Here is a 20,272-nt window from a genome sequence, read left to right on the forward strand (position 1 = left end):
TGAAATGTCTATTTTCCCTTTTCATTCTGTTAATATAGTGTATTACATTAATTTTTTAAATACTTTTTTTTAAAAAATGTATTTATTTGAAGATAGAGAAAGAGAGGGAGATCTTCTATCCACTCTTTTACTCCCCAGATGGCCACAATGGCTGGAGCTGGGCAATCCGAAGCCAAGAGGCAAGAGCTTCTTCTGGTACTCCCATGTGGGTGCTGGGGCCCAAGGGCTTAGGCCATCTTCTGCTACTTTTCCAGGCGCATTAGCATGGAGCTGGATCAGAAATGGAGTAGCTGGATCTTGAACCAGCACCCATATGGGATGCCAGTACTACAGGCAGCACCTTTACCTGTCATGCCACAACACTGACCCCATGTTTGTTTGTTTTTTTTTTTCCCTTCAATTTGTATTTATTTATTTTATTTATTTGAGAGACAGATGGAGATCTCCCATCCACTGGTTCACTCCCCAAATACCTGCAAAAACTGGGGCTAGGCCGAGATGAAGCCAGGAGCCAGGCTTACAGTCTGAGTCTTTCAAATAGATGACAGGATCCCAACTACCTGAGCTATCGCTGCTGCCTCTCAGGATGTATCTTAGCAGGATGCTGGAATCAGGAGCAGAGCTGGGTCTTGAAACTAGGCACTCCAATATGAAATGCTGGTTTCTCAAGTGGTATCTTAACCATTGTGCAAAATGCTCATGCTGGTTGATTTTTGTATGTTGAACATCCTTGCAGTCCTTAAATAAATACATGGTCGTGGTGTTCATAGTTCTTTTGTGTGTTAGTATTGTGCATCAATATTACTGAGGGATATTGGTCCCTAGTTTTCATGTCTATTTCACTTTGCTAATGAGAACTTTTAGGACTCATAGAATGGATAAGGATGTAGTCCTCTTTAGTTTTTTTTTGTTTTGTTTTGTTTTTAAGGATTTCAAGAAAGATTGGTATTAACTCTTTCAAAATATTTGGTAGGATTGACCAGTAAAGCCATCTGGTCCTAGGCTTTTTTTTTCTTCCTTTCTTTTTTTAAATACTTATTTATTAACTTGACAGGCAGAGTGACAAAAAGGGTTTACTCCCTAAATGGCCACACGGCCAGGATTGGTCCAGGCTGAAGTCAGAAGCCTAGAACTCCGTCCAGGTCTCCTATGTGAGTGGCAGGGGCCCAAGCACTTGATGCATCTTTCACTGCTTTCCCAGACGCATTAGCACGGAGCTGGTTGGGAAGTGGAGTAGCCAGGACTTGAACCAGCGCTCTGCTGCCACTGTACCACAACACTGGGCCCTCCAACCCCGCTCCGCCTTTTTTTTTTTTTTTTTTTTTTTTTTAAGATTTATTTGAAAGGCAGAGTTAGAGAGAGAGGCACAGAGAGAGAGAGGTCTTTCATCTGCTGGTTCACTCCCCAAATGGCCGCAATAGCTGGAGCGGGGCCGATCCGAAGCCAGGAGCTTCTTCCAGGTCTCCCACGTGGGTACAGAGGCCCAAGAACTTGAACCATCTTCTGTTGCTTTCCCAGGCCATAGCAGAGAGCTGGATCAGAAGTGGAGCAGCTGGGGTTCGAGCCAGGGCCCATATGGGATGCTGGCACTGCAGGTGGTGGCTTTACCCACTGTGTGACAGCACTGGCCAATCCCTCCCATCTTTTTTAAAAATTTTTTTAATACAGTGTTTTTAATTACTGATTTCAGTTTCCTCACTACTTATGGATCTGTTCATTTCTTTGTGATTCAGTTTTAATGTGTTTCTATGACTTGTTATCCAAAGTTGTTCCTGATCTTTGGTGTGTTAGACACTTTATGGAGGATTCACCTCTAATGTGCTAAATTGCAGACCCTTCCTTCTGGGGAGCTCGGTTGTGCAAATAATATCGATGGAACAGGGTAGTGTCATCTCTACCTACAGAAGTTTCCATTTATCAAGCTTGTTTAGTGTTTCATGAATATAACAGTGTCATTTAATTCTAATTCTCAGAGCCATCTAAGGGGCTGCTATAGAAGCTATTAGAAATGAGGATCCTTTGAGTTCATTAATTGAGGGTTCCAGTTAAGCTTTTTCCTTTTTGAGTATTTTGCTTTTGGTTTCTGAATGATAAGCATGATTTTTTATTTTTTAAAGATTTTTTATTTATTTGAAAGGCAGTTACAGAGAAGCAGAGTAGAGAGAGAGAGAGAGAATGAGGTCTTCCATTCTATGGTTCACTCCTCAGATGGCTTCAATGGCCAGAGCTGCGCTGATCCGAAGCCAGGAGCCAGGATCCTCCTCTGGGTCTCCCACGTAGGTGTAGGGGTCCAATGACTTGGGCCATCCTCCACTGCTTTCTGAGGCCGTGGCAGAGAGCTGGATTGGAAATGGAGCAGCCGGAACTTGAACTGGCGCCTGTATGGGATGCCAGCACCGCAGGCGGCAGCTTCACCCACTACCCACAGCGCCGGCCTCAGCACTATTTTTTACTTGTTGTGATAGTTAGGTGAGTTCAGATAACCCAGGTAATTAATCAGTCACCTGCTCAAGTTAGTGTTATTTCTCCAAACACATTTAATGATGTGCAGGGGTTAGTACGTCTGGCCCATGGGCCTTGTAAGATCTGCAAAATCATTTCATTGGTTTGGCCCAACTATAGGTAGAACTCAAAATTTAGTAACTCTATAGCAGGCTAATTTTTAAGTTTATAATTTTGTATGGCTCACGAATGATGTTAAAATATCCAAATGACCCTTGGCAGAAAAAAGTTCTCCAGCCCTGATGTAGGCCATGGTGTAGAAATGTGCCTAATCATTACTGTAATCTGCATGCTTTTTGATTATTACAGCCTTTAATATTGATAAACAGTTTTGAAACAAGTTACAACAAAAAGAGCAGTAACTTAATCCTTACAGGTGTTTTGGGTTAGTTGCCTGCCTTATGTATATCCCTAACAGTTTGTATTTGTGGTATTTGAGGCTTGAAGCAGTTGAGAGGACCTGGCCTTTCCTTGTAGTTGAAAACCATTTTAAGAAGTGACGTAATCAAATAACTCAGGAGTTAGAGGTGGGTTCTGAAGCTAGGCTGGCTCCAGTGGAAATGTTTCTGTGGAACATGGAGAAAAGGAAGGGTGAAGGAATCTTTAAAAAAAAAATAAAAGGAAAGGTGAGAAGAGCTCGTAAGTTTAAAAGAATTAAAATTTTGGCTGCAGGGGGCTGGTGCTGTGGCTGAGTAGGCTAAGTCTCTGCCTGTGGCACTGGCATTTTTCTGTGTGTATTGAAATGTTCATATGATTCTTATTCTTTTTAGATTTATCCTCTGACTTTTGGCTATATCTTTTTGTGTATTTTTATCTTTAGTGGTTGCTATAGGGATAACAAAATATGCATGTGTAACCATTTATAGTTCAGTATACGTACCTAACCATTTACCACTTTAAGTAAAGTGTGTATGTCACTTTACCTTCTACGTATATTGAAAATACTATTAACAATGATTTTTTAAATTTATTTTATTATTATTTTTTTTGACAGGCAGAGTGGACAGTGAGAGAGAGAGACAGAGAGAAAGGTCTTCCTTTGCTGTTGGTTCACTCTCCAATGGCCGCCGCGGCCGGCGTGCTGCGGCCGGCGCACCGTGCTGATCCGATGGCAGGAGCCAGGAGCCAGGTACTTCTCCTGGTCTCCCATGGGGTGCAGGGCCCAAGCACTTGGGCCATCCTCCACTGCACTCCCTGGCCACAGCAGAGAGCTGGCCTGGAAGAGGGGCAACCGGGACAGAATCTGGCGCCCTGACCGGGACTAGAACCCGGTGTGCCTGCGCCACTAGGCGGAGGATTAGCCTAGTGAGCCGCAGCGCCAGCCTACAATGATTGTTTTTTTAAGATTTATTTATTTATTTTGAAAGTCAGAGTTAAAGGAAGAGACAGAGATTTTCCATCTGCTAGCTCAATTCCTGAGATGACTGCAACAGCTGGAGCTGGGACAGATGGAAGCCAGGAGCTGCTTCTGGGTTTCCCACCTGGATTCCAGGGGCTCTAAAACTCACCATCTTCCACTGACCCTCCCGGGCCACAGAAGGGAGCTGGCTCTAAAGTGGAGCAGCGAGGACATGAACTGGTGCTCATATAAGTTGCTGGTATCACAGGTGGTGGCTTTACCTGTTATTCCACAATGCTGGCCCCAGCAGTTTTTATTTTGTTGTTGTTTTTAAGATTTGTTTACTTGAAAGCCAGAGCTACATATATATATATAGAGAGAGAGAGAGAGAGAGGGAGGGAGAGGAAAAACAGAGATCGATCTCCATCTGGTGGTTCACTCCCCAGATGGCCACAATAGCTAGAGTTGGGCTGATCTGAAGCCAGAAGTGAGGAGCTTCTTCCAGGTCTCCAACTTGAGTGCAGTGGCCAAAGTACTTGAGCCATCCTTTGCTGCTTTCCCAGGTGCATCAGCAGGGAGCTGGATCAGAAGTGGAGCAGCTGGGACTCGAACCAGTGCCCATCCGAAACTGTAGATGGTGGCTTAACCCACTCTGCCACAGCACCAGCCCCCCAGTAGGGTATTTTTTTTTTTAAGATTTTATTTATTTATTTATTTGACTGGTAGAGTTAGAGGCAGAGAGAGGGTGAGACAGAAAGGTCTTCTATTCACTGGTTCATTCCCCAAATGGCCACAATGACCAGAGCTGTGCTGATGCAAAGCCAGGAACAAGGAGCTTCTGCCAGGTCTCCCATGCCGGAGCAGGAGCCCAAGCACTTGGACCATCTTCCACTGCTTTCCCAGGCCATAGCAGAGCGCTGGACAGGAGGAGGAGCAGCCAGGACATGAACTAGTGCCTGTATGGTATGCTGTTGCCTCAGGCAATGGCTTAGTCGACTATACCACAGCACTGGCCCCACTAGTTTTTTTTTTCCAAGATTTAATTTATTTATGTATTTGAAAGAGTTATGAATTATAGATAGGCAGAGAGAGGGAGAGGTCGTCCATCCACTGGTTCACTTCCCAGATGGCTACAACAGCTAGAGCTCGATCTCCCACAAGAGTGCAAGAGCCCATACTAACTTGGGCCATCTTCAGCTGCTTTCTCAGGCCACAGTAGAGGGCTGGATCGGAAGTGGAGCAGTCGGGACTCGAACTGGCACCCATATGGGATGCTGGCACTGTGGGCAGAGGCTTTACCCACTACGCCACAGCGCCGGCCCTTCCACTGTTTTAATATTTACATTTTATGCTCTTAACTATTGTAAAGAAAATAAAAATAGTCTTTTGTGTTTACTGAAGATGTAGCATTTCTTTTGCTCTTCTTTTCAGGAGTTCTCTGTTCTCTTTTCATTCACTTCAGCCTGGAAAACTTCCTTAAGTACTTCTTTGACAGCAGGTCCAGTGCCTTCAACTTCTCTGTTTCCTTGACCTGAGACGTCATTCTTTCACTCCTGAAGGATAGTTCACTGATTGGAGTGATCTTTTAAGACTTTACAGCTGTTACCTAAATGTCTTTCTGCCATTTCTGTGGTTTCTGGTCCGAAATCTGTGATCCTCAAGTACATAATGTGTGGTTTTCTCCTGACTACTTTTAAAAATTTTCCAATTTTCAATAAATTGATTACAAGTTGTTTTGGCCTTTTTAAATCATCTTTTTGGAGTTTCTTGATTATGTAAACCTGTGTGTCCTACCAGTTTTTGGAAATTTTCAAGTTCACAGATTTCTTCTATCATCGCCATTCTGTTACTAAGCCCACTCATGAGTTTTTTATTTCAGATTATTTTTCAGTTTTAAGATTTCCATTTATTCAGTTTTTATAACTTCTCTTTCCTAGAGCTGCGATTATTCCATTTATTTCAAGAATGCTTTTACCCATGTTGTTGTAAAAGCCAACAATTTGATGATTCCAATTTTTCGGTCATCATCGGGCTTGGCATCCGTTGATTATCTTTTCCCTTGACAATGAGTCATATTTTCCCAATTGAGATAATTCTAGGTTGTTTCCTGGGCCTTTTACATTGCTTGGATTCTACATCTTGTTAAAAAGTCTCTGGTTGATGTTGCTTTTGTTTTAACAGGCAGTCAACTCAGTCTTGCCTTCCATCGGCAAGGGTTTCAATGTCAATGAGTTTTTTAAAACTTTTGCCCTGCCGCTTTGGGTCCTTTTTGCATACAAGACTAGAATAGTGGTGAACTTGCCCAGTTCTTCTCAATGTCTTTGCTGGGCTGGTCTGTTTGATGTTTGCCATCTGGGGTTGTTGTGGAAATAAATAGCTCAGGGTAAACCTAGGCTATTTGGGGTGGTGTTGTGGGACAAGGGGTTAGTTCTGGGCACTCTGCTCCAATCTGGCTTCCTGATGATGTGCCTGAGAAGGCAGCAGATAATGGCCCAAGTACTTAGGTCCCTGCCACGCATGTGGGAGACCAGAATGGAATTCCTGACTCCTGGCTTCTCCCTGGCCCAGTTCCAGATGTTGCAGGTATTTGGGAAGTGAACCAGTAGATAGATCAATCTCTGGGGCCAGGGCTGTGGTTTTGTAGGTTAAGCCTCCGCCTGTGGCATCGGCATCCCATATGGGTACCTATTCGAGTCCCAGCTGTTCCACTTCCAGTCCAGCTCCCTGTTAATGGATTGGGAAAGTAGTGGAAGATGGCCCAAGTGCTGGGGTTTCTGTACCCATGTGGGATACCCAGAAGAAGCTCCTGCTTCCTGGCTTCAGGTCGGCCCAGCTCCGGCTATTGTTGCCATCTAGGGAGTGAGCCAGTGGATGGAAGACCTCTCTCTCTGTCTCTCCCACTCTTGGTCTGTAATTCTGCCTCTCAAATAAATAAATAAATAAATATTTTAAAAAAGATCAATTTTCCCTCACCTCACCTCCCACACTCTGTCACAAATATGTATTTACATATGTTTTTCAAACCCAGGATTTGTGTAGACTGAAACGCAGATTTAGAGGAATTCTCTTCCTGTTCTTTCTGGTATTTTCCTCTGACTCTGTGGCCCACTCAGAACCCTTTGTTTTTTTTTTTTTTTTTAGTCCTCTCTCTGCAAGTATTTTGTTTTCTCTGAGTTTTAACTGTCTATGTGTGCGATTATCTCTGGGGCTACCCTTGGGAGAAAGCAGGGGGAGAAGAAAGGAAGGGAAAACAAAGAGAGGTTTGTTTGGCACTCTTTGAACCAGAAGAGTTCCCTTGCAGCCTATACCTGCTGCTGAAACTCCACGAAGAAGCTGCCCTTGAGCTGTGAGCTTCATTCAGATTTCCTTCTTCAGTCTTCTGGCCAGAAAGATGGGATTTCTATTTTATATAGAAGTTTTTAATTATAATCAGAGGAGAGAGATGTGTTAGTGGTCTTACTCCATGTTATCTCCAACAGACATCCTATTTTTTTTTTTTTAATGTATTTATTTGAGAGGTAGAGACAGGCAGACAGAGATTTCCCATCTGCTGGTTCACTCCCTGAATACCTGCAGTTGCTGGGTCTGGGCCAGGCCAAGCAGGAAGCCAGGAACTCAATCCAGGCCTCCTGTGGGTAGCAGGAATCCCATCACTTGAGCCATCACTGTGGGCTTCCATGATCTGCTGTAACAAGAAGCTAGAGTCCTGAACCAGAGCTTATCACCAAACTCGGGGATTCTCGTGGGATGTGTGTTTCAGTTGGTGTCTTAGCTGCAAGGCTAAATGCCTACCCCCACTAATGATTGATTTTATTTTTTAAAGATTTATTTATTTATTTGGGAGGCAAAGTTGTAGACAGAAGGAGAGACAGAGAGGTCTTCCGTCCACTGGTTCACCCCCTAAATGGCTACAGCGTCCAGAGCTGGGCTAATCTGAAGCTAGGAGCTAGGAGCTTCTTCTGGATTGTTCACATGTATGCAGGGGCCCAGGCACCTGGGCTATCCTCCACTGCTTTCCCAGGTCATCAACAGAGAGCTGGATAGGAAGAGGAGCATCCAGACAAGAACCAACACCCACATGGGATGTTGGCACTGCAGGTGGAGGCCCAACCTACCATGCCACAGTGCCAACCCCCATAATGATTGACTTGTAAGGCCTCTTCCCAGCTATTTGGGCCAATGTTTTGCTTCCTAATCCCTATGACTTCCACTACAAATGTGGACCTGGCTACAGTTCACTAAACCTACAAAAAGAAATTGCCTTGGGAGCTTATTCATGATTGGTCATAATCTATGTAAATTTCAAGCAGACTATAATCCTTTCAGAGGAGGATTGAGGTCAGCTCCATTTTTCAATTTGTGGTGCCCAAGTTGAGGATTTATAAAATCCTTTGTGACCTTTTAATCTCTCCCTTTTATTAAATAGTTGATTTCCTTTTGACTGCCAGGAACAAAAGCTCCAGGCAGTGTTGTACAACAACCAGTAGAGGGAGCTGGTAGGCTTCTTTCACTTTGCTGGGGACCTGGCTCCTCCAGCAGGTAGCAGCCATTTGGAATCCAAATAGCCTTGGTGCCTGGTGACCCAGGGACCTGTTTGCCAAATGCCATCAAGACCTGAACCACCTCATGCTAGCCAGTGCAGGTTAAGACAAGAATCACCCTCCTTACCCCCCCCCCCCCAAAAAAAAAGTCTTTGAAAGCAAAAAAACAAAAGGTTTAAAGGAATTCTATTTATTTATTTGTTTAAAGATTTCTTTAGTTTACAGGCAGGGATATATATATATATACACACACACACACACACAGACAAAAGTCTTCCATCTGCTGGTTTACTTCCTAAATGGCTGCAGTGGTGGGGGCTGGGGCCACAAAGAAACCAGGAGCCCAGAGCTCCATCCAGGTCTCCCATGTGGGTGGCAGGGGCCCAAGTACTCAGGCCATCTCTGCTGCTTTCCCAGGAGCATTATGAAGGAACTGTATCAGAAGTAGAGCAGCCAGGACTCAAACAGGCACTCATATGGGATGTGGCATTGCAGATGGTGGCTTACCTGGCTGTACCACAGCACTGAAAGAAACACATTTATAACCAGAACTAGGGAAGTGCTACTCTTTAATCCATAGGCCTAAATAGTTTTTCTCCACCATTTTCTCAGGGAGAGGAGATTCAGGTAATAACCCTAAAACTGGTGCAGATCTATTAGTGCTTACTGGAGCTTAACTTCCTTGCTCAAATTCCTGCATGACTGAAGTTCTTCAGATGAGGACAGGAAATTTGTCTTGTTTGATTTCATAGTCTCATTCAGCAAAATGGTAATCTCGAAACTCAGCTTTTAAGTCGTTTTGACACTATGTCCCATGTCTCATGTCGTTTCTAGTAGTATGTTGTTTCCTCCAAAGCATTTGACTTTTTAATTTTTTTTTGGCTTGAGGCGCTTAGTTCTCAAGGTAGGGCAGCCTGGCTTATAGCGCCAGCTCTCATCCTGAGATCTCCTTAAAATATACAACTCTGTCTGCAGGAGTAGAGGGAGGACTTGCCAACCTTTCAGAGCACCTCTTGTGTGCACAGATTGCACTGGAGTTTGACCCCATACTTGGGACTTGTGCCTTTGGGACCAGCAAAGCTTCATGTAAATGGATGGGTTGTCAGGTTTGCCTGGTTTATGGAGTCTGCTTACCCTGTCTGCTTTCAGAATGTGAAATCTTAACTCGTGTGTCCCCAGAGTTTTCCACTTGTCTCTGCCACGAGCTTCAAGAAGTCAGGGCTACCCTAATTCTTTCCTCAATTTATCCTTGAGATCATATTTATGTCATGCCAGCTTTGTCTCTGTTGTTGAGATACAAAGACAAATACAGTGTAAGTGCGGACATATGGAAAGACGCTATATAGTTAAATTCTGGAAGATCTCTTTCTCTGTCCCCCCCCCCCCAACTCTGCCTTTCAAATTAATAAAAATAAATCTTTAAAATAAAATATAACTTTATTTGTGAAAGCAGATTGAAAAGTGGCAGACCTCTGAGGGTGGAAGCATGACCCTGCCACCTGGAGGTTGAGTGGTCCATGGAAATGGTAGGAGAGGGCAGGTGTCTGGGAAGAACTGTTGAAGAGAGTGGGAGATGCGGGCAGTGGGCGAGATGGAGGACAGAGTGTCCTGCAGGGTGCTGGCCTGGGTGTTCGGCTTTTCACCAAAGTGGAGGTCTCTGGGCCCTTTCACAGGAACAGTCTTGGTGGTTACTTGGGGCAGGAACTAAGTGCAGTGAGTTGAGAAGCAAGAGGAGGAAAAGGGGGCAAGCATTGTGGCACAGCGAGTTAAGCCTCTGCCTGCGATGCTGGCATCTCATATGAGCACCAGTTCAAGTCCCAGCTGCTCCACTTCCGATCCATCTCCTTACTAGTGCACCTGGGGAAGCAGCAGAAGATGACCCAAGTGCCTGGGCCCCTGTAACCCACATGGGAGACCTGGAAGAAGCTCCTGACTCCAGGTTTCAGTCTAGCCCAGCTCTGGCTCTTGTAGCCATTTGAGGAGTGAACCAATGTATGAAAGATCTCTGTCTCTCCATAACTCTGCTTTTCAAATAAATAATAAATCTTTCAAATGATAAATAAATAAATAAGCCTTTAGAAGAAAAGAGGAGAACATAGAGGCAAGAAAAGGAGACTTGGTTATGAAGCCCTTGGGGGTAGGGCTTGTTTGTGGAGCGTGCAGTTCTGTGGTTTTACCCCAGCGGTGCTTGCTGTAGGACAGGGAACCCGCTTGGTTGTTTTGACCCAGAGCTGGGGTGTTGCAAGGAGTGACGGTGAATGTTTTTGTTCGAAGGCTCACGAGATCCTTTTTGTGATCAAGGACTTTTTCAATAGTTTAGAGTCTGGCAGAACACTTTCTGATAAACTGCGTTCCAGTGTTTTGATTCAGAGCTGAGATGCTCATTAATTCCACTGGATTGTCTCTATTTCTGCACTTTTCTGTGTTCTGTGTTGCTGTTGGATGAAGATAGATAGAAAACACAGCAAAAACTCCTAATCTTGTTTTGAGTGAGGGTTCAGATTTCCTGACTCAGGCCGTAAGTGGGTGATCTTCACCCTGCTTTCCTCACCAGCTTCTGCATACCATTTGGTCCTTGTTACCGCATTTCACATCCAGACCTCCCAGATGGTAACTTCACTTCTGCTGCGCTAAAAAACTTGTTCAGGACGAACTCGTCTCCCTTTGAAACCTCTCAAAGTTGCTTTTTCTTTCCACATTGCTGTGGTCTCGTTGGAACATGAGCCCCGTTCACTGAATTTCTGAGAGTCTATCCTTTTTCCTCCTGTAACCTCAGCCTTTCCTCACGTGCGTCCCCCAAGTCAGCAGATACTCTTCACTCTCCTTGCAGGTCCTGCCATCCGCAGGCTACAATAGCTTTTGTACTTCTGTTTTGTCAAGAGGCATTTTCCTCCACAGGCAGCCCTCGGTCCCTGCCATCCAGTCGTTGGCACTGCTTGCCGAGACCACCGGTAATCAAAAATATATGTTGAAAATAGTCTGTTTTATCATTTGCTACCATAAAATACTCATATCTATTATAAAGAGAATTTCTTGGGGCCAGTGCTGTGGTATAGAAGGTTAAACCTCTGCTTGCAGTGCTGGCATCCCATATGGGTGCCGATTTGGGTCTCGGCTGCTCCACTTCTGATTTAGCTCCCTGCTAATGTGCTGGGAAAGCAGCGGAAGATGGCCCAAGTGCTTGGGCCCTGCACCCATGTGGGAGACTGGAGGAAGCTCCTGGCTCCTGGCTTCAGCCTGGCCTGGCCCTGGCTGTTAAGGCCATTGGGGGAACAAACCAGTACGTGGAAGACCTTTCTCTCTGTCTCTCTCTCCTCTCTACTTTACAAATAAATAAATCTTTAAAAAAGCAAAGTTAGAATTTCTCAAAACTTACATACATAAACACAGATTGTACATGCAGTCAAGAGAAATGTAAAGAAACATGAAGGTGCAGGGTTACATCATAACTGCATAAAGTTAACTGCAGTACACACAAGGACTACCCTACTGTAATAAGTTTGTAGCCACCTCCCATTGCTGTTGCAGGGAGCTCAAATGTTGCCAGGACTCCTTAAAACAACATGTGATGCTCCTCATCTCCATGTGAGTGGTTCATCGCCTGAAAATTAAATAGAGCAGTGAGAAATGATCTCCTGGTGCTCATGTATTTTTCACCGTATATAAAACCTGTAATACAAATATGTGTTTATCCATTGTGTTATCAGTAAGGCGGGTCAACAGCAAGCTATTAGTAGTCAAGTTTGAGGGAAGTGGAATTGTATCCACAGCACAGCAGTGGGGAGGGGTTGGTTCCCAACCCCCATGTTCAAAGTTCAGCTGTATTTGTTTTCTTTCCCCTACTGGATTGTGAAAACTGTACTTTACACTTCTGTGTCTTAACTCCTCTCCTTTTAGAGTCTTGTTTGTTTATTTACTAAGATAACAGGTCAAATCTGAATAACACTATAAAAATATTTATTTATTTGAAAGGATAAGAGAGAGATCTTCCTTCCACTGGTTCACTCCCCAAATGTCCATCCAGGACTCGCACATTAGGTGGTAGAAGCTCGAGTACCTGAGTATTTAGTTGTCTGCTGCCTCCCAGAAACATTAATAGGGAGCTGGATTGGAAGCAGAGGAGCCAGGACTCGAACCAGCACCCGGATAAGGGATGGTGGCATCCCAGCTGGCAACTCAACCCACTGGGCCACAACACCCACCCCGTGTAACATTTGATCTTAGTCTCAAAAGGGAATTATCAGTCTTTCCTGAGCATTGACCAAGATGATTTTGTTAAGCTTTACTTTCTATAATTTAGATTAAGAAAACACTGTTTTCACATTTTCCTAATTAAAAATTACAATGTCAAACCTGTATTTTAAAACGTGTTGTGTGCGTTAAGCCACCACTTGCTATGCCTGCATCTTATACTGGAGTGCTGGTTGAGTCCTGGCTACTCCTCTTTCAGTTCCCTGCTAATGGATCCTGGGGGGCAGTGATGGTGGCTCAAGTGCTTGGGCCCCTGCCACCTATGTGGGAGACCTAGTTGGAATTCTAGGCTCCTGGCCCAGCTCTGGCTGTTGCCAGCATTTGGGGAGTGAATCAGTAATTGGAAGATTTCTGCCTGTGTCACTCTGTCTTTCAATTAGAAGAAAATAAATAAACTTAACAAAGAATAAAACTGCACCTCTCTTGTTGCCTCATTTCTTACCATTATGCCTCTGTACCTGTTAGGATTGTAGTTCACCTGCATACCCTTCTGTCAGGGCCCCTGATGTTCCCATTGTCTCATTTTACAGTTGAAGAAGCCAAGAGTGGTGTTCCAGCTGTTCTCCCATTTTCTGTCTGACAAAGTCCTTTCTAAACAGCTTAGACAAAACTGAAGGGCCTTAGGGGCGTGGAAGTTTAAATGCTTTTTACTTTTCTTTTGACAGAGCTGAGAAGCTTCAGTTGCTGAATCACAGGCCTATGACTGCTGTTGAGATCCAGCTGGTGAGTGAAGGAGCCTGAACTTGAGGGGTCATTTCCTGCATCTGCCAAGTAGAGAAGACTGAGAGTAGAGCAGCCGGCAACTGTGTCTTTTTGAAGAGGCTGCCCAAGCACCTCCTTTTATACATGAAAGCAGACCTCACTAGTTTGATCCTAGTCAGTGTGGACTTAGGGAAGGTAGGAGACGGGAGGAAATTTAATTCTTCCCAGGAGTTTGGGCCTGTGATTTGGCAGCTGTCTCCCCAGAAGACCTGGGCCACTCTGGCCTTGCTTTGCTGTAGGGGTTGTTGCCAACCAGATGTTGTATGGAAACATTAAGCTTCCTGTGCCTCTAGTGGACTCCACCTCCCCCTACTCCTACCTTTCCATCCTTTTCTTCCTCTGCTTCCTTTCTTAGGTCACGGAGCATGTGTGCACTTTCCCACGTGCTCGCTGTCTCTGGCTTACCACCCTAGAAATCACTCTCACTCTTACATCATGTTCAGTTGGTTCCCAAGTGCTGTCGCTTCTGTCTCTCATTCTTTCTTCTTTTCCCTACGGCATGGCACTCATTTCTGTCGCTGTTTCTCAGCCTGGCTCTTGCTGTTGTCCTCACACCATTCTCTCTGCACAGTCTGGCTCCCTCCTTTCCCTGCCACTGCCATAGATCATGTTCTTTCTCTTTTTTAAAAAAGATATGTTTATTGGGAAAGCAGAGTGACTGAGAGGGAGAGACAGAGACAGTTCCTCCATCTGGTTCACTCCCCGTATAGCTATAGCGGCTGGGGCTAGACCAGGCCAGAGCCAGGAGCCTAGAATTTCATCCAGGTGTCCACAGGAGTAGCAGGGGCCCAGGCACTTGGACCATCTTCCACTGCTTTCTCAAGCACATTAGCAGGCAGCTGGATTGGAAGTGGAACAGCCAGGAACTGAACTGGTGCTCATGTGGGATGCTGGCATGCAGGCGGCAGCTTAGCCTGCCGTACCACAACTCCACCCCTGTAGGTCACTTTTTCTAAAACCACAAATGTGATCCTCTTGTTTCCCTGTTGGAAACCTTTCGGTGGAGCCTCAGCACGCGTCAGGTCCGCATTGCCATCACAGCATACAGCTTCAGAATTAGAGTGGAAAGCCTGAGAAAATGAGCCGAGACCGAGTGGCTGCTCTGTGCATGTGGTGGCAGCTCCCTGTGTGGTACTGGGCAGAGCAGAGGAGGCTGCAGATGGTAAGCAGGCCAGTTGACTTCCAGTACAGAAAACCCTGGGCTGGAGAAATAATGAGAATAAATCAGCTCCCAGAGTCAATTTTAGAAATATTTCGCTCTTTGTCAACTTTCCTTTAGAAAAGTATAAAGAGAATGGTCAAAAATGCCTATGTTCTTTAGGGTTGCTTATTTAAAGTACCTTTTGTCGCGAGGTCACGGAGTACTTAATTTTTGGTTAAAATTTTCATTGTCTTCCCAGAGTTGTTTCTGCCCTTCAAAATGCACCCAAAATTAAATTAGAAAAATTCCTTCCATAAACGATTCCTTTCAAGGGGAACTGGCCTGAAGGCGAAAAAAGACTCTTTTTTTTTTTTTTTTTTTTTTTTTTTTTTTGTGTCCTCGTTGTTCTGATGCTTTAGACTGTGTTGGAGAGTCAGCTTAGGGGAGAGAAAAAAAAGCAAACAAAACAGCAAGAAACCAATCCTTGTCCCTTTGGGTTAAAGATCACATGTCGTGTCTCCTCCAACTTTAATCGGCAACATATGTTATCCATGGCTCAAGGACAGATGGAGAGCAGGGATGGGGAGGATTAGCGTGACCTCATCCCGGAGCCCATGGCAAGCTCTCGCTTGCTTGGTAAGATTAGCTGCTGTGAAGAGTGCCTCGTACTGTCCAGCAAGGTCCCAGGGGAAGCGTGTCTTTTAGTGCCCTCACCATGGCCAGGGGTCAGTTCCATGTTAGCATGCAGGGCTAGTGAGTGGCTGATGTGCGTCCATCTGGTTCAGAAGCCTCTCTTTGTTCCTGTAAACTCTGCTCTTTTGCTTGGTGTTGTGGTCCCCACTCTGAATACCCAGGATTATGCCCTAGTTATGGAAGCATTTTTTTTTTTTATTTTGGCTGAAGCAAATAAGGAGGCCAGTGTTTTGTCCGGAGTCTGGTGTGACCTTGGACACATCACATGATTTCTTTGACTTCCATTTTAGTCCATCTGTAAAGTGAGGCAGTCAACCTTGAGGTCCTTGTTAGGATTATAAGCCTAGCCTGTTTTCTTGCTCTACTTCAATTTGCCAGGATTCTTTCTGGGAATTCCTGTTGGTTCCAGTTGCCAGATTTCAGAGATGGCTGTGGGAAATGCCATGGAATAGGACCTTGGGCGCCTCGTGCTGAGATTGTGTCTGTGATAAATGGCTCGTGCCACCAGACGAGCATAGGGAAGTCACGTGGCGGCCTGCACACTGTATTTAAGGAGGTGGCTGACCACATAATGTTAAGAATGGGATGTGAGGCTGAGTGTCCAGGACTGTGTCCGAAACCACGGGACGGTATGATATTGTTGTCAGCCCTCACTCCCCACACTCCTGTTCTAGGTTCCCAGAAGAAGACCAAAGCCACGTGGAGTGTTTAAGTGTGTGCTTTAGATTGGGCGGGCCTGGCTTGGGCAGGATCGTCTTGTTGAAAGGGTTAAAGAGAAAGAGTGAGGTGAAGCACAAGATGTGGCTCCAGACACGGGAGAGGCTGTTGGGAGTGACAGTGGTGGTGATGATTGGAAGAAAGATGGAAAACATTTGGCACATGGTGGGCAGTCACCAGATGAGTTATTGGTGTAACTCATCAAATTAGGCATGTGCTTGTTGTGAAATACAAAAGGATGTCAATGCCATTTTATTCCCCAGAGGTGACTTTTCTTTGCAAATAAAACGTATTCACGCCTGCCTGTACATGGATGGGTTTTGAACTCTGAGGGTTTTCTTTTCCTTTAAGAAAGAGTGCTGTCCTGCAACTCAGTTTTTTCGGTAACCCATTCTGAGTAATTGCATTGGCTTGGTCTGGGCTTTGAGCTGGCTTCACTCCCCTATGGGGCTAAGATGGTTAGGACCTGGGGACCAGGCGTGCCTCAGAACCTAAACCCTGGGCTCTTATGTTTTAGGAGGCTGGGCTGAGACTGTGTGGCTCATTTGTAACCCCTGGAAGGTTTTCTTTGCTCCTGCAGATAGTGGAAGAGAGTGAAGAACGGCTCACAGAGGAACAGATCGAAGCTCTTCTCCACACTGTCACAAGTATTCTGCCCGCGGGGCCAGAAGCTGAGCAGAAACAGAACACCAGTGACGTGGCAATGGACGAAGAGGAGCCTGCATAGAAGTGCGTCTGGCCCAGGCGTTTGATGGGGGCTCAGCAGCCACGTCCCGGACATTCAGGAGATTGTTTGATTTTACACTTTATCCCACCAGGTCTGATTTCATGGTTAGTTGGGAAAATCAGAAAAATAAGCTGAAAGAGATATTTCTGCCTTGAGGGGAAGAAAAATGGTGAAGGCTGGCTGAGGTTGTCTGGGCAAAGGACTAAGGAGGGGAGGACAATGGCTGGGGACCCCTCTGTGATGGAAGTATTTCTTCTGTGGCCTTTGCCACGGTCATAGGGAAGCCTCCGTACACAGATGGTAAAATACTTGCTTTGCTTTTGATGGGCTGTGTCGTAATTAGTTTCATCTGCTTCCCCAGGAACTTCCTGAGGAAAGCAAGGGCTCAGAGCTCTGTTGGGACGGAGCCGAACCATGAGAATCTAGTTAGATGCCTAAAAGACGCCCAGCGTCTGGGTTACTCTGGGTTAAAACGAGCCTCTGACCCTGGCTCACCTCAGAGGATTTCCTAGAGAACTGTGGAGATAAGAAGAGAAAGGGCGTGGCCAACCCTTCAACTGGACCTAAAGGCCACTTTCCTGTGCTGGCCTTGGTTTTGTTTACCAGCTCACTAATGACTTGGTCTTAATTACCAAGCCATTCTTGTTGAAAAGCAGCAAGGACAGTGGCAAGGACAGTGCAGAGTTGGCCATCTTCCTGACCGCCCCCCACCTCGTGCTCTCACAGGTACTGCCTGTGAGGCCGAGGGCAGTTCATCTGCCCAGGAAACAAACGGTTTGCACCTTTAATGTGAACTTGCTTCTGCAGCGCTTCTCAGGAACAGATGGATTCCTAAGAATTCCACTTTGCTTGCTGTTGCAGGGTTGCATCCGTTTGTTTTTTTTTTTTTTTTAATATTAAGATAATTACCACATGAAGATGATTTTAATATTCAGGCTTTGGAAAGTTTAGTGGCTCCAGGCATGTGGTTCTAGGAATATTGGTGAAAGTCTGATTTCCCACATTCACTGTTTCCTGTTTGGGGAAGAAAAATGCCCGTAAGCATTCATTGGTAAGATTATTTCCAACACTACTATTTATTAGTCTAGTTCTGACCCCCCCAGTTCATTTCAACGCGTGTATATATCTCATCCCAACTCCCAGACAGTTGTTTGCAGTTATATCCATCTTAGCCTGATCATCCAGAGACCAATTGAAGTCCGTTCACAGGCAGCATTGAAAATAGCAGGAGATTGTATTCTCAGATCTCTCTTGAGCGTTGAGAATTTGATTAGAAGCTGTTGGTTTATTTGTCAAGGCATATGTGTACCAGTGTCATTTTGGTTTCTTTAAGTGTGTTGGATGATTTTTTTTTTTCTTGATAGAGGTAAGGCTTAATCCAGTTAATAATACTTTGTTTCCAGGTAATTGCCAATTTGTGACACTTGATAGATCTTTGAAGGGTTTCTATTGTCATAGATAGAAATAAAGGAAATCTGGCTAAAGACTAAAATGTATGCTTCTTTTTTTTAAAGGATCGAATCTGTTTAGATTGCCGTTCTTTATTGGATTTTAAGGAAATTTGGTTCTATAACTAGGACCTGAATTTAGCCTCAATTTTTTTTATTCAAGCAGGCTCTGGAACATTTTACCTTTATAAGAAACATAGTATGTATGATAAACCTGCCACATTAATAACAAACAGTTTGGAAATAAAAAGTCATAATTTACCCAAGAAACTTGACCAGGATCACATCTGGGAATAACAGCTAGGGAGTCTGGGAATGTGTCTTTAATTTTATATCCTTCTATATAGTTTCAAATTTTGATGATGTGCCTATTCTTTAAAAAGAAAAAAATATGTCTGTTTGCATGTTGTGCTTGTAGTTAGCAGTTAAATTACGCCCTGGTCATGGAAGCTGCGGCCCAGCCCAGTCACTCTTAACCTCATGGGAGGAGGAGCTCTGGGAGGAGCTAGGGCAGGCTCTAGGGCCTATCAGGAAGGCAGTTTGGTTTTTTTGTTTTAAGATTTATTGATTGGGGCCAGTGTTGTGGCAGAGCAGATAAAGCTGCTGCCTGTTACTCCAACATCCCACGTGGGCACTGGTTCGTGTCCTGTCTGTTCCACTTCTGATCCACCTCCCTGATAATGACCTGGGAAAAGCAGAAGATGGCCGAAGTGTATGGGCCCCTGCCATCCATTTGGGAGACCTGGATGAAGCTCCTCACTTTGACCTGGCCCAGCATGGGCCGTTTTAGCCATCTAGGGAGTAAACCAGCTGATGGAAGATCTCTCTGTCTCTCCTTCTCTTATGTAACTCTGCCTTTCAAAATAATTAAATTAGGGGCCAGTGCTGTGGCATAGTGGGTTAAAACCCCAGCCTGCTGTGCTGATATCCTATATGGGTGCCAGTTTGAGTCCCAGCTGCTCCACTTCCAGTCTAGCTCCCTGCCAATGGAGATATGAGATGAGGGCATCTTTTTTTTTTAAAGATTTTATTTCATTTATTTGAGAGGTAGAGTTACAGTCAGAGAGAGGGAGAGACAGAAACAAAGGTCTTCTGTCTGCTGATTCACTCCCCTGATGGCCGCAATGGCCAGAGCTGAGCCGATCCAAAACCACAAACCAGGAGCTTCTTCTGAGTTTCCCACATGGGTAAAGGGGCCTGAGGACTTGGGCCATCTTCCACTGCTTTCCTAGGCCATAGCAGAGAGCTGGATCAGAGGAGGAGCAGCCTGGACTCAAACTGGCACTGATACGGGATTCTGGCGCTGCAGGCAGAGGCTTAGCCCACTACACCACAGCGCTGGCCCCGAGATGAGGGCATCTTAACTGACATCTTAACTGCTTCACCAAAGGTCTGCCCCTGGAGAAATTTTCTAGTTTTCTGTCAGAAAATTAGTGTCGAACTGTTGAGAAATTAAATAGACACCCAGATTGATGTTAACCCAAAACTTTCCCTTTCTGCTTTTGCTTAGAATTGTACTATAACCCACTGCCACTCCAGAGAGCTGCTGTTTACTCAGGGCTCACTCATTAAATAATCGGTACCGAGGTCAGCGCTCTGGCCTGATGGGTGAAACTACTGCCAGCAGCGCTGGCGTGCCATAGGGCCACTGGTTCGAGTCCCAGCTGCTCCACTTCTGATCCATTTCCCTGCTAATGTCCTGGGAAACCAGTCATTGGGCCCCTGCACCCACATGGAAGAAGAGGAAGAAGGTCCTGCTTCCTGGCTTCGGTTTGGCCCAGCTCCAACCATTGCGGCCATTTGGAGAGTGAACCAGCGAATGGAAGATCTTTCTGTCTCTCGCTTTTTCTAACTCTGCTTTTCAAATAAATAAATCTTTAAAAAATTTCATAATAGCGGGTACCATTTTGCTAACCAACCACTGGGTAACCATGCAGCTCAAGAGCCCATAGCCATTGAGAGGTGAGTGTACATACAAATGGTCTTCAACAGTTTCCTGGAAAATGTGGATTATGAAAAAGCTATATGTAAATTTCAGAAAATTTTTGCACCAAAATAAATGTATCTTTTAATTCCATTTTCCGCAAACCTTTTGAAATACCTTGTTTTAGTCCAAGGTTCCATATGTCTCTAGCAAGAGATCTGTTACAA

The 20,272-nt window shown here is 45.0% G+C and overlaps 1 protein-coding gene across 3 annotated transcripts in view; it reads left to right on the forward strand.

Moving 5' to 3' along the window:
* CRCP (CGRP receptor component) overlaps positions 1 to 18,165 on the forward strand; it is a 39,677-nt gene extending 21,512 nt beyond the window's left edge. For all 3 annotated transcript variants that reach the window (XM_070064752.2, XM_002722281.6, XM_070064753.1), the window contains 2 exons: positions 13,299 to 13,356; positions 16,527 to 18,165. In XM_070064752.2, the coding sequence (XP_069920853.1) occupies positions 13,299 to 13,356; positions 16,527 to 16,673 (205 nt within the window). In that variant the 3' untranslated portion in view covers positions 16,674 to 18,165. The remainder of the gene's footprint in view (positions 1 to 13,298; positions 13,357 to 16,526) is intronic.
* Positions 18,166 to 20,272: the final 2,107 nt, after the last annotated feature.

This window comes from Oryctolagus cuniculus, chromosome 19 (assembly GCF_051225735.1).
Source record: "Oryctolagus cuniculus isolate XC-2025 breed Fujian yellow rabbit chromosome 19, ASM5122573v1, whole genome shotgun sequence".
NCBI lineage: Eukaryota > Metazoa > Chordata > Mammalia > Lagomorpha > Leporidae > Oryctolagus > Oryctolagus cuniculus.